Source organism: Ovis canadensis, chromosome 4 (assembly GCF_042477335.2).
Source record: "Ovis canadensis isolate MfBH-ARS-UI-01 breed Bighorn chromosome 4, ARS-UI_OviCan_v2, whole genome shotgun sequence".
In the NCBI taxonomy this organism is placed as follows: Eukaryota; Metazoa; Chordata; class Mammalia; order Artiodactyla; family Bovidae; genus Ovis; species Ovis canadensis.
In genome coordinates, this window is record NC_091248.1 from 120050010 (window position 1) to 120064583 (window position 14574).

The 14574-nt window shown below is 43.1% G+C and overlaps 1 protein-coding gene across 6 annotated transcripts in view; it reads left to right on the forward strand.

Annotated features, from left to right (window-relative positions):
• Positions 1–14574, forward strand: part of MGAM (maltase-glucoamylase) — a 103547-nt gene that overhangs the window by 57031 nt on the left and 31942 nt on the right. For all 6 annotated transcript variants that reach the window (XM_069588599.1, XM_069588601.1, XM_069588604.1 and 3 more), the window contains 8 exons: positions 1112–1266; positions 3817–3901; positions 4665–4721; positions 5234–5358; positions 8464–8552; positions 9836–9885; positions 10284–10451; positions 13241–13393. In XM_069588599.1, the coding sequence (XP_069444700.1) occupies positions 1112–1266; positions 3817–3901; positions 4665–4721; positions 5234–5358; positions 8464–8552; positions 9836–9885; positions 10284–10451; positions 13241–13393 (882 nt within the window). The remainder of the gene's footprint in view (positions 1–1111; positions 1267–3816; positions 3902–4664; positions 4722–5233; positions 5359–8463; positions 8553–9835; positions 9886–10283; positions 10452–13240; positions 13394–14574) is intronic.

The window sequence follows — 14574 nt, forward strand, 5'->3', positions numbered from 1 at the left end:
CTGAGCAACTAAGCAAGCATGCACTGCTGGGAGAGCACCCCTAGAATGAACGAGGGGGAGGCATCACAGGGTGAAGAGCACCCACTTACTGGGTGAAATGAACTCCCTTTTCTCAACCCTATTGCTCAGAAGCAAAGTTGCAAGGCAGCTCCGGGTCTGGCAGGAATAAAACTCTTAGTTGTGATGGATGGAGTCTGATTTCTGCAGATCCTTCTGAGGCAGGAGGTTGATGGGCTCCAGGCTAGACATTTATCACTAGCCTCCTGTTTACATTTTCTGAGGAAGGAGGCAAGTGGACTCCAGGCTAGGTATTTACAACCTAGGCTAGGTATTTACAGCCTCCCATTTGCACTTTGAGATAGAAAAAACAAAACAAAACAAACAAGAACAGGGTAAATAGACGGGCACTTTTTAACTGTCAGGCAGGAACAGAGAGAGGAATCAAACCCTGCTTGAGTAAAAGATCAAGGTCATGTCCCCTCCCTGGGGCAAGGGGAACACTGCATATGTGCAGGAAGGCTCTTTGGGGATCAAAAAGGAGGGGGTACCACCCCAGAATAGGTGATGCTAAGGCCCCCCCATAGGACTGGACTTTTTCCCCTGGGAAAAAGTCGCACATGCATGTTGGGGAGGGTCCTAGGGCAGGTCAGAAGTGGAAAAAGAAACTAGATAGCTGGCCAAAGGTAAAGACCCAGAAGAACTGCCCCATATAAATGACTTAACCACCTCTTCCCTGAGCCCCTCCTCAGTCCGGGGGGTGGCGGGGGAATGCCCACACCTTTTGTGTTCAGGTATGCCTCTCTGCCTTGCTTCTGTCTTAACTAAACAGACTGTTTCTCTGTGAGCGCTCTCACACTTGTGCTGTCTCTAATAATAAACTTTGCACCTGCTTTTATGGTTTGCCTCCTTGAAACATTCTTGCTTTTAAACAGAGGCAAGAGCCTGGAAAAATTTGCTTCTCACATCTAACACTTGCTGGTTAGAGTGGCTAGGATTCCTGGTTTTCATTCAGGTCACCCAGGTTCAATTCCTGAGCAGGGAACTCAGCCCTCACTGCTGCTTCGCTGAGATCAAAACCAGATGACAACTACCACCTCTTGTTTCTTCCCAGGCCCAGGATCCAGCCTCCTTTGGCGCCGACTCGCTGCTGCTGAATTCCTCCAGGCACTACCTGACCGTCCGCTATACCCTTCTGCCCTATCTCTACACCCTCTTCTACCGTGCTCACAGCCGCGGAGACACCGTGGCCAGGCCCCTTCTGCATGAGTAAGTTCATCGAATCCACAGGCATCGTGTCAATATAACTGGGTGAAACTGACTGTATCATCAAATGGAAGCGGGAAAATTAAAACAGTCCAGTTAATCAGATATGTTTTTTCAACTTGACTAATCATTTGGCATTTGCAATTCTATTACTGCCTATATATCAATGCTATTTTAAGTATATTTAAATCTTATAGCCTTATTCCTTTGGGAACGAGAAGTGTTCTAAAAGTCTTGGGAGTTGGGGGTCTTTGTTCTCCCAACTAACTCCATACCTTAGACAAATCATTTAAGTTCTTTCATCCTTAGCTTCTTTGAAAGTGAAAGTCGCTCAGTCATGTCACAGTCTTTGCAACCCCATGGACCATACAGTCCATGGAATTCTCCAGGCCAGAATACTGGAGTGGGTAGCCTTTCCCTTTTCCAGGGGATCTTCCCAACCCAGGGATGGAACCCAGGTCTCCCACATTGTGGGTAGATTCTTTACCAGCTGAGCCACAAGGGAAGCAATGTCCCCTACCTCTGGTATCTAATGCCTGATGATCTGAAGTGGAGCTGATGTAATAATGATAGAAATAAAGTGCACAATAAATGTAACATGTTTGAATCATCCTGAAACCAGCACTCCTTCCTCCCAAGTCCATGGAAAAACTGTCTTCCATATACCTGGTCCCTGGTGCCAAAAAGGTTGGGGATCATTGATTTAAAGGCTTTGCTATCTTGGAGCTGATGGTCGCTTTTGTAATGCACTCTGTTTGGGCTCTAGGAATGAGCCTGTCATTTACACACTGATAAGAATACTACTATGCAGGATTTCCAGAAATCAGAATTTTTATCTTCACCCAATGAGTATCTAATTTGACTCTAATAAAGAGCACTTTTAAAAGACTCTCCTTAAAACTGGCCACTTAGTATGAACTAATGCCTTAACAGATTAGCCAGCAGGTAGCTCTGGGGTCTTCAGGCAATCCTGTTTTGGGGCTGGAAGCAGCTGTGAGGAAATACATGCTGGATAGAGATTTGTGCTAGGAAGAGGGTGTGTCCTTGCTTCCGAGATGATGCTGTGGGGCCCTCTAGTGGCTGCAGAATGAGTCGCTCTGTGGTGGGGTTGGCATTCTCCTGAGTGGCCCCAGAAGGATCAGGAGAAGGAAGCCGTGTTTAGAAACTGAGGATTGAGATGATGCTAGGAAGCTTATGTGAAGCTAGCCGGCTTGAGACAGAGGCTGTGGTTTAGGTGAGGACCCTGCCTCAGCTGGCCTTCCCAGGTAGCTCAGTGGGTAAGGAATCTGCCTGCAGCGCAGGAGATGTGGGAGATTTGGGTTCATTTCCTGGTTCAGGAAGATCCCCTGGAGGAAGGCATGGCAACCCACTCCAGTGTTTTTGCCTGGAGAATCATATGGACAGAAGAGCCTGGCAGGCTACAGTCCATAGGATGGCAAAGAGTTGGACACGATTGAAGTGACCCACAAAAATAGAGATATTAGGTTGAACTAGTGTTTGCTGTTAATTAGATCAAAGCCTCAGTTTGGACATAGAATTCAACCAGTGTTATTGATTGGCTTGTACGTGATTCATTCTAACAGTTTTGAGCACAGATGTTCTGAAAGCCAAATACCTGGATATTGGAGGATATACTTGCTGGTCATCAATGGGGACATCTTTGAGGTCTATATTGGTCACATCACATAAAAAAATAGAATCTATTTTTTTAAATTACCTTTATTTATTTTTTAAATTAATTTTTATTTTTACTTTATTTTACTTTACAATACTGTATTAGTTTTGCCATACATTGACATGAATCCACCACGGGTGTGCATGCGTTCCCAAACATGAATCCCCCTCCCACCTCCCACCCCATATCATCTCTCTGGATCATCCCTGTGCACCAGCCACAAAAAAAAAAAAAAAAAAAGAAAAGAAAAGAATCTAGGTCTCATTTATTTAAATTAACAGAATAATTGAATAATTTTACACTCTACAAATAAAGAGACTTTTTTCTTGTCAAAATCAAAGCACAGTTAATTCCCTTATGTTTCTGACATTTTAGGCTTCAGGTATTATATTATTATAGTATATATTATGATATATATTTATTCTTGTGAGTAAGGTTTTTCTATCTCCTGGAATTATCTATTAAAACGCAGGTATCCTAAAAGAGTAAAGAGTAAAGTTTTTAATCGTTTTTCTTTTTTTGGAGGGAGGGTGATCAGATCCAATTCTTTTTGGATAGTCAGCTGAAGTTTCAAAAATATCCTGCTTGTTTTATTTTTGAAGGGAGATATGGCAAACAGAATTATAGCCTGGAACCTGCCCAGCACAAGTACTGAAATAGGAATTTCTGTCCAAATTAGGGGAAGCATAGGAGGGTAGAGAGGCTGGGAAATTAGGTCTGCCTGCAGGAGTGCGGGGAGGGCTAGGGATTGAATAGGGGTCACAGAATAGTTGGGAGAATTTGCCCCAGGCAGGGAGCCTGCAGGTTTTAGACAGGCTTGGGGGAGAGCCGCCAGAAAGCACTGGCCCAGATCTCAGGGAAGATTTCTCCGTGTCTAGGTTCTACCAGGACAGCAACACCTGGGATGTGCACCAGCAGTTTTTATGGGGGCCCGGCCTCCTCATCACTCCAGTCCTGGATGAGGCAAGTGTTTCCACAGAGAAACCATGGCAACCTCTGCTTTTGTTTCGGCTAACTCCAAACTCCTCTCTTCTTGCAACCATGTATCTTCTTCCTATTCCCAAACCATTTCCGACGTGCCTGGCTGGGGCAGCCTTAAAGGCAGCGTGCTGGAGCTTGGGAAAGACGGGTACACATTTTTGTCTCTAGGGGTCTTTTGTCCTTGACCAAGTTTCCAATCAGTGTAGAAGCATCTATGACTCTGGAATCAAGAACGGTCCTATGCATTGTCAGATTCACCCAGCAGATCGTAACTTGCTCCGTGATGGAGAGACAGGGTGGAGCAGAGCCTTAACACTCATTCTAAGGTCAGGCTGGCCTTGGTGTTGGTTGTCACCTCTGCCACTTGGCGCCAGTGATATCTGGGGGAAATGACGTGCTAGTTCCTCAGCTGTGAGGTGAGATAACAATAGCCCGTATCACTGGGGACTCTTGGGAAGGTTAAATGCGGTATACAGTGTAAACCTGGAACTGTTATTTTCTCACAACATGCATTTCAGTATTCTTCTTCTTCTTCCTAATGGGATTCCACCTGGGGTTTTTCTTTGAGTTGCCAAGTTATCGCCTCTATTAGAAGAAAAGCACGAGTTGATAACAGAGAAAAGAAAGGCCATGTATGCATTCTCACTACATGTTTAAAACTTTCCCTAGGGAATGCTAAGAAATCCATTTTTTTTTCTCCTTCAGAGGCTGGGCCATGAAGGACAAGATTTTGTTTTAATTTCAGGGTGCAGAGAAAGTGACCGCATACATGCCTGACGCTGTCTGGTATGACTATGAGACTGTAAGTAGCTTTGACTTTTCTCCACTCTTCAAGCTGCTAGGCAGAGAGGAACATCTATCTGTGTACTGAGGAATGTTTCTGCCGTGCTTCCAGTAGTAATTTCACAGCTGAGTCAATAAAATGAGCCTAGGTCACTTGACATCAGTCATGATGAAATCTGAAAAAGATACTTCCATGTACTTTATTCAGCAATAAAATATAGATGGAAGTAGGTCTCATGGGCAAATACTGGGGCTGGTAGACAATTTGAGCCTGGTTTTGAGTCAGATTCTTATTTAGTATGCCTTTCCCACAATGTATGTCAAACAGCCTCAGCAAGACATTGTGTTCCCCCAAGCCCTCAACTGATTCCAGAACCTGTTGTTCTTAAATTCTTTCCCTTTTCTTGTTTGATTGCCTGGCTAGACAGCAATTCAGCTAAGTGGGAGAAGGACACAGCTGTAGGTAAGTCAGCATGTGGTTAAGAGGTGACGTGTGCATGCTGACGTGTTTGAGTTGTCTGTGTGCCTCAGGGGGTCCAAGAGAGATGGAGGAAGCAAAAAGTGGAGATGGAACTTCCTGGAGACAAAATTGGACTTCACCTGCGAGGAGGCTACATCTTCCCCACGCAGCAGCCAGCCACGACCACAGTGGCCAGGTACAGTGTGGCTGGGGGTTTCCTTATCAGAGGGGGAGGCTGACAAACCTGGTCGTTTCCGTTCCCATCTGTTGTCTGCGTAGAAGAGGCTGATGCATTGCATGGACTGTGGGGAGGAAGGGTGTGTGTGTATGTGTGTGTGTGTGTGTGTGTGTGTGTGTGTGTGTGTGTGTGTGTGTGTGTGTGTGTGTGAGGTCATCAAACTCTGTCCCTAGATTTCCCTAGGCCTCTTCTGGAGAAGCTGTGGTTTAGAGCTGCATCCAAATGGATTTTCAAAGACCTGAATCTCTGTCCTTCCTTAACCCTTCTGACTGTCTCCTCAAAACATACTGACATCTGCAGTGGTGAACCTTGCTAGTTTTCCTAGGACCATTTCAGTGTTAGCCCTGAAAGTCTCATGTTTTGGGGAACATCTCAATTCCAGGTAAAGGAGGTCTGTTGATCTCCTCAGGTGCCTTAATTGGACCATCATTCCACTGTGCTATGCTCCTGACACCCCATTTCTAGGGAGTCGGGTCCATTTCCACTCCCCTGTAATTTCAGTTTCCTGTTCCTTTCTTCCCATAAGCCATTTCTTGTGATGCAAAACAGTGTTCAAAAATTATTTCCTGTGCAGTTCAAATCTCCTTCATGTCACTACTTTCTCCTTGATGATTTTGATTCTCAAATTATACATTCCATCTGATACTAAAGAGACTCATGTTCATATTCCTGTCTCTAAATTGTTAGCTTATTACCTTTTAATAGGAAATTTTTTGGAGGTTAGGAATCCTTTTCTTTTGAACATTCCTTCCTACCATAATGTTTCAAATTTTGACTTTGTAATACTGATGGAAAATATTTATATACCCAGTACCACCTGCTTTCTTTTTCTTTATTCAGCTTTATGCTATGCTGTTCTGCATACTGATACCAAAACTGTCTTTCCAAAATGAGGATCTCAACTTATTGCTTCCCAGGTTAAACTCCAAAATCTGTCATTAGCAGAGTGTGGAAGGCCAAATAATCTGGTATCAAGTTAACAAACGAGTCTCCTGACACATCTTGCTACACACCTTTAGATTAGCAATGCCAACAGTCTTGTTATTCTCCAAACATACTCACCTCTTTCCCTGCCTTTGGGCTTCTCTATTTATTGTCCTTTTCAACATTCTTTGCCTGATACATTCTTAATGATCTTTCACATTAAACTCAGATTTCTCCTGTGAGAAATCCTCCCCCAAAACTCCAGCAGAGGGAGTGCGGGTACTTGCAGCTTTCTGCTTATTATTTATACTTTATTACTGCTTAGCTAATTTTTCTCCCCTTCTTAACATTGTTAAGTATTTCAATCATAGTTACTTTATACTTTGCAGCTGAGATTTCTAGTCTCTGAAATTCTTAGTAGACTCTTAATAAATCTCTTGTTAGTTGCTTTTGCCATCTATCTTTCATGCTGGCTAGTTACCTCATGTGTTTAGTCATTTTTTTGTTTTTCAAATGCGGTGACTGCAAGGGTCCAATTATAGGTCTCATTCTTTCAGAGATGATTAGCCTTCTTGTTGGTTGCAAACGAGGATTGCTGTCACCTTGGGTTTCACATTAGCAACCTTCAGGGATCAGGTGTCCAGTTTATCCAGAGCCAAGTAGTTTAGTGGTTGAGTCCTTCAGGCTATTGGCTTCCCACATAGCCGATTGGGAATCTGCCTGCCAGTGCCGGAGATTGCAAGAGATGTGGGTTTGATCTCTGGATCAGGAAGATCCCCTGGAGTAGGAAATGGCAACCCACTCCAGTATTCTTGCCTGGGAAATCCCAAGGACAGAGGAGCCTGGCGGGTTATATATAGTCCATGGGGTCACAAAGAGTTGGACAGGACTGAGCAACTAAGCGTGCACATATGCCTTCAGAGTATATGGCACCCTCCAGGGTGTCTAAGTCACCGTGATGTTAGAAGTATCAGTATAGACTCCTGTAAGGATTTTAACTTTTGTGCCCCTCAACTTTCTGCTTTGATTATTTGGTAAATATGTTTAATCTTTCTTACAATATTTAAGGTGGAGCTGTGGTCTGTTTGGTTTTGTATTTCTTAGACTTCCTAGCATTGAAAGCTGTGCAGTACGTGTGTGTTAAATGAAAGCAGGTGACTTTGTGGATAATGGAATCTGGCTTGCACAGGGCACTGTGGAAGGTTGAACTGTGAGAGAATACAATAGGGGATGTAAGGGGTGCAACAGGAGCCAGAAATTGGGAGGTGGTTTGGGTGGGATGAAATAGGGAGAGATTTCAAATGCAGTTGCTCTTCCTTTCTCTGTCTCTGTGTCCATATATTTCAGCATCTTTTGAGTGGTTTCTTGTGTTTCATTTTCTAAGTCGGGGTCCCCAGCCTCTAGGATCTAAGGCCTGATGATCTGAGGTGGAGCTGATGTAGTAACAATAGAATAAAGTGCACAGTGAATGTAATGTGCTTGAATCATCCCCAAACCGCCTGTCTCACTCCTGGTCCGTGGAAAAGTTGTCTTCCATGAAACTGCTCCCTGGTGCCAAAAAGGTTGGGGACTGCTGCTCTAAGTTATGTAGCAAATAATTAGAATGTTTCCTTTATCTGTCTCAAAATGAACTGAAAATAAATAATCAAGTTAGGAAAATTGCCCTCATACAGATGGATTCTACTGTATTTTCGTGGTTTCTGAGTCAACGTGGTTCTCAGGCTGGGAAAAAATATGTCCTCCTGACTTCAGTGAATACTTCCCCTGCATGTATCAGCTATAAAATGATTAGGCTGAACCAATTATCATCTAGGATTTCTCTTCTAATAGTCTGTATTCAAAATAATAACAGCATTAACAGCGTTTATTGTAGCTATTGTAGCAATTCTGGTGATTAAATTCTTGCCTCCTACATCGATGTTTCTCGCCAGTGTTTGGGGTATTTCTGTCTCCTATGACACTAGTGATTCTGGAAAATGATGCTCCTGTAGATTTTGCCTTTGTGCCTGAAGACGAGCAGAGCCATCTGCTGCTAGGAACCTTTCCCACTTGAAATCTGATGGAATCCTTCACAGCTCATTTAGCAAAATTCTTTGAGCCCCAAGTCTTTGCCTCTCACATAAATCTTGTTTCCCACAGTCGACGGAACCCTCTTGGTCTAATCATTGCCCTGGATGAGAACAAAGAAGCAAAAGGCGAACTTTTCTGGGATGATGGGGAAACAAAAGGTGAGTACCACGTTGGGGTTTCCAGACGTGCATCTTTGAGTTTCTCCTGCTGCTCATCCAGCGGTGGGAGACCTCTCTCTCACCAGGCATGGTAGCGTTAATCACTCAAGAGAAGAATTCTGGTTTTGGTTGTGCTGTTTAGGAATAGTGGTAGATGAAAGGATGGTAGATGTTTTCCTTGGATGGAAGGAAAACTCCCCTCCACCTCTTAGAATTCTCCCACTGGCCAGCTATATTGTATATGTATAGGCTCTCATTTGATTTTCAGTCAGCCCCTGAAATATGTTTTCAAGGCTGTTTCTGCCATTCAGTGCATTTTCCTTCACTCCAAATGCTTATGAACAAGCCTGGAGGACGTGTAAAACACGCCCATGAGAGTGAGGCAGTGAGAAGACACTTTCCTAGTGGACCTGCATCTAGCCACTCTTCTCAGCTCATTTGTCTGTCTCCAGGGCACTATGGGGGAGCCCGGTGGGCTGACGTCTATGGGGCCACACAGAGTCAGGCACGACTGAAGTGACTTAGCAGCAGCAGCAGCAGCAGCAGCAGCCGTGCACTAAGAAGTCTTGTGGCTCAAGCTTAGGAAGCAGATTACTGGAGGCATATGCTTTGGAAGCACTTGGGAGGGAACCTTTTCAAGGTTAAGGTAGGAAGGAAAAGAGAAAACAGTGGCTCAGCCTTGGAAACTCTATCTGTAATCTGTCATTCTCAACGTGAAGCTCTGTTACTGAGTCCAAGCTTGCTCTGCTTGCCACATGACAGGCCAATGAATTGGAGACGAGGTGTTGAGGCAAAGAATAAAGACTTTATTCAGAAAACTGGCAAATGGAGAAGATGGCAGACTAATGTCTCAAAATAACCACATATCCAGGTCTGGATGTCAGGTCCTTTTATAGATTAGAGGACGAGGAGGTGAAGAAGTTAAAAGGTCGTAAGTCTTGCACTTATCTCCTGGAATGGCCAGCCTTGGAGAGGGGGTGTGTTAATTTCTTCCTTCCTGCAACTGTTCACAGGCAGTTAGGGTAAGGATGGCTCCCTGAACAAAGGCACTTTGATTTAACATTCAGGCTTAGGGACAGGGTTCCCCGAGGCAGGCCATTATGTATAGACAGTATCCTTTTAGTGAACAAAAGCAATGGGAAACAGAGGTTCAAGTAAAAGAAACAGATCCAACTTGTAGTAGGTTTTCTTCTTCCCTGTAAAGCTTCAAGGAGCACCAGGAGGAAATCTGTTTTTCCGTATTCGGCAGGCCAGAGTCTGACTTGCCATTCTCTCCCTTTCAGATACTGTGGCCAACAGCCTTTATCTCTTATGTGAGTTCTCCGTCACCCAAGTGAGTAGTATATTTTTATGAATCTTAAGTGTGAGCTTCGGTCTGATAATTAGCTCCTATCTGTTTGTGTGTATGTGTATTTGTAGCTTCATTTATATCAATAGGAGGACACATTTCTGTTTATGATTTAATGTTCAAAAGAGGCAATGATATGGATAAATCAAAGAGTCAGTCTTTTTAAATGAATTTTCAAATGAAGTTTCATGTGTGTGTATGTGTTTCTCTCATCCTCCTTCTCCCTGGCTCAGGGGAAAAATAAGTTTGTGTTTGAGCACACATTAGTAGAGACAACTAAGAAGCATTCAGGGTCATTTGGGTAGCTGGTCTAGGACAGACAACTTGAGTGGCTTGAGCATCTGTGTATTCAAGGCAGATCTTTGTGTTTAATTGTTTTGCAGAACCGACTGGAGGTTAAGATTTTGCAGTCAACCTACACAGACCCCAATAATTTAGCATTTAAAGAAATTAAAATCCTTGGAACCCAGGAGCTTAACAACGTTGCAGTGAAACAGAACGGTGTTCCAATTCAAGTTTCTCCTAATGTCACTTACGATTCTAACCTACAGGTAAATAGCTTAGATGTTCCTTCTTGCCAAGGTTGCATTGGTTTCTAAAGGACCAGGGCACACTCTGAAGTCAGAAGTGGGGAAGTTAGAGGGTTAGGATAGAAAAAAATAAAAGAGGGAGCCAGAGCTGGGATGACCAAGGAGGCTGCTGAGATACTGGGAGGAAGTAAACTGGTCCTTTCCTCTTTTTCCCCTTATCTGCCCTTCAGTCTTCTGTTCTCTCTGCCTGGAACAGAAGAAGAGCAAAGACAGGAGTCTGGGGAACAGGATTAGAGGAAAACTGGATCTGAAAGCTGCTGATTGATTGGTGCTAGAAGGGTTGAGGTGGGATTCCCATTAATTTAAATTTTCAGGTGCTTTTCTTTTTTTCTTTACTCTATAGAGCTAGATTCTCACTCCAACACATTCTTAGAAAATATTTTGAGTCAATGAATGTGATAAGCTTAGCTAATGCTACTTACTTGGTTAGGTGATAATAATAAAAGAATTTTTCATCACTTTTAATGAGATGATGTTCTTGAATAGGTTATCATCAATTCCTCTGAAATTTTAGCATTATGAGGGATCCTTTTCCATAACACTGTTTGCTACAGGTGTTCAAGATAATCTGGGATAGGGAGCAGTGGGGTCATGATGGTTTGTGAGGAACCTTCCAAATTTGGAGAAAAATAAGTAAATTTTGTCTTCTACTAAAATGATATATTGGTATCATTGGACATTTTGTCCTAACAACATACATTGATGATGCATACGTTATAAAGTTAGAAATAAAGTATTATGTGACTGGTTATCGGAGAAGGCAATGGCACCCCACTCCAGTACTCTTGCCTGGAAAATCCCATGGATGGAGGAGCCTGGTAGGGTGCAGCCCATGGGGTTGCTAAGAGTCAGACACGATGGAGGGACTTCACTTATGTGTGCAGCAAAGAGCAAGTCCTTTGTAAGATGCTCATATGAAAATAAACTAATTACCAGTTTGATAAACAGATTAATAAATATACAAACAAAAGAACTCTTTTATTATTTGCATTTAGGTGGCGGACAGGCAACCTAATCCTACCTTTAGGAAATGTTAACTTATATTCTTTCCAGTTTCATGTTCAAAGCTTCATGGAGTCATTGAGCAAAAGCTTTGGTGGCATTAGGTCTAGAGCTGGACCTTAAAGACGGTGCATCTGTGTAGAGATTTGTTCAGCTGCAAGTGACAGGAAACTCAGCAGAATGGTGGTTAAAACAAACGGGGATTGTTTTTTCCTTAGGGTACTGAGAGTTTAGGACGTGCTCAGTTTCTGGCATGGGCTCAGTGCCTCAGGGTTGTTAGTGCTGAGGTCTTTTCTTCTCTTGTGATTGGAAGTGATGGCTTAATTCCAGTCACTCTAGCCTTGTTAGAGGGGGAAAAAAAAATTAAAACAAAGAAGAAGGAGCTGGAAGGAAAGGGGAAGGTGACAATGAAAGAAAGGGAGGGGTAGGCCGTTAAATCAAGAAAGAAACCCTTGGCCAGCCACTTCCGGTGGACTTGCACGCAGCTATGAATGGCTGCAGATATGTTACACGGATTAAAAAAAAAAAAAGTTCTTCTTTGGGAAGTTTGGTGTTCCAAACTGAAGTAGTAAGAAGGGAATTTTCCACTGGGCAGGTGGCTAGAAGTCTGTTTCACAAATGGGCACCATTATCCTTGAAAGGGCACTGGCATAGGTAAAGCAGTCAGGGTTGGGGTATTAGCATAAGCCAATCCTGGGACTAAGAAAAGCCTTTTGTTAGCCTGTGAGTCTGTATAACTGGAATAGGCAGGACCCACATCTGGAAGAGGGCCTAGTTTGGACAGATTAACTTGTGGTCAGCTTTTGGAGGGTCTTACATGCCAAACTAAGAAGGATGTGATCTAATTCTCAAAGGGTCTCCTATTGATCCTTGAATCAATATGCACCATTGTGAGACTGTTGTTCTGTGGTGGTTTTTGAGGTATAGGGAAATGTGAGATGAACGTAGACTGGGGAGAGACTGGAAGGATGATAATCCTTAGCGTGGGATTTTATGACTCTAGATAAACGAGAACTTTCACTATGGAAGTTACTATTTTCCAAGGAGACAACCAGAAGAAAAACACATAGAAAAAATGAAGTATTTGAATTAGTGAATGGAACTCAAAGAAAGTTTCAAGTTTTGAGGCTCTGGGCTTGGACCAGTGAAGAGACTAGAATATTAAAAATGGAAGGAGATATGATTTTGCCTACTTATTAGTTTTGTAATTGGTAAACTGAGACCCAGGGAATTTGAAAGAATCTGTCCAAGTTTCCTCAGTGGGATGGAGGGGAGAACCCAGGCCATATGATTCTTATTTCTCTGTTCTTGCCCCCACTCCAGACCTGTGGGGAATACTGGTTTGGGGGATGGAGGGCAAGAAGATGAGCTCAACTGAGGATGACGCTGCATGCTTGTGTTTTCTGTGCTACAAGGGAACTGTCAGGAAGAGAGTCTTCCTGACAAAATAAGGAAGAGGAAGAGGAGTCAGGGGAGGAGAGAAAGGGTGATTACAGAAGGTTGCGGTTGATCTGATTCTTTTCAAAATGTTATGCACAAGATTCTGATAGAATTGCACCATTTTCCCTGTGGTTATTGTCTAACTCCCTGCCCTCTCTCTCTCTCTCTTCATGGGAGCTCCAGTGCCATGTTACTTGGATTCTTGAGGGACTGGTCTGATTTTTATTTTCTTTCCTGAAAGTAATCTCATACCTTGCTAGGTCTTTGTCCTGAGGATACATTTCCTTGATATTTCCCCATTCCTACAGGTGGCCCTTATCACAGGAATTGATCTTGTTCTGGGAGGAACATACACGGTGGAGTGGGATGTGAAGATACGAGATGAAGAAAAAATAGACTGTTATCCTGATCAGACTGGTGTTTCTGCAGAAAACTGCACTGCCCGCGGTTGTGCCTGGGAGGTAACCATGCTGACGGTGTTAATATACATGACAATCCTCTACACTTTGTTTTAAATTGAAGAATAGTGGATTTACCATGTCGTATTAATTTCTACTGTATAGCAAAATGATTATGTCATATGTATATTAATATATGACAGTCCTTTTCATATTCTTTTCCAGTACGGTTTATCATGAGGTATTGAATATAGTTCCCTGTGCTGTACAGTAGGACCTTGTCATTTATCCATTTTTTTATATCATAGTTTGCATCTGCTAACCCCAAACTCCCAGTGCATCCCTCCCGCAGCTCCCCTTGGCCACTGTGAGTCTGTTCTGTACATCTGTGAGTCTGTTTCTGTTTTGTAGACAGGTTCGTTCATGTCACGTTTTAGATTCCATGTATAAGTGATATCTGTCTTTGTGGTACTTGTCTTGCTCTTTCTGACTTACTTCGCTAAGTATGATAATCCCTAGTTCCATGCATGCTGCTGCAAATGGCATTATTTCATTCTTTTTCATGACTGAGTAGTATTCCATTGTGTCTATATATCACATCTTCTTCACCCATTTATCTTTCTGTGGACCTTAAAATTGTTACCATGACTTGGCTATTGCCAACAGTGCAGCTATGAACTTTGGGGTACATGTGTCTTTTTGAATTTTAGTTTTAACTGGATGTATGACCAGGAGTGGGATTGCTGGGTCCTGTGGCAGCTCTATGTTTCATTTTTTGAGAGAGCTTCGTACTGGTTCCCACAGTGACTGCACTAACTTACATCCCCACCAGCAGTGTAGGAGGGCTCCCTTTTCTCCACACTCTCTTCAGCATTTGAGACTTTTTACTGATGGCCATTCTGACCCATGTAACCTGGTACCTCATAGTAATTGTGCAAAGTCCTTTACACTCCATCTACAATTTCACGAGCATGGCACCAGTGCCTAAGTCACTACTTAAAATCTATAGAAAGGGCAGACTTCCAAGGAACCTGAGTTTTTATCTGGATGTGAAGAATAGATGGGACAGAAATGGGTCTTTCTTTAAACAAAATTTTACACGGAGACCAGGAGTGAAAAGTTACGTCACTACCAAAGGGTATGTAAGGAAAAGACTGATTTTATCCTTATCTCCCTGAAAACTGCGTTTTCTAGCCCCTTTCAATTTGGTCATCCTCGAGCTCATGCTGAACTGAATTTGCCTT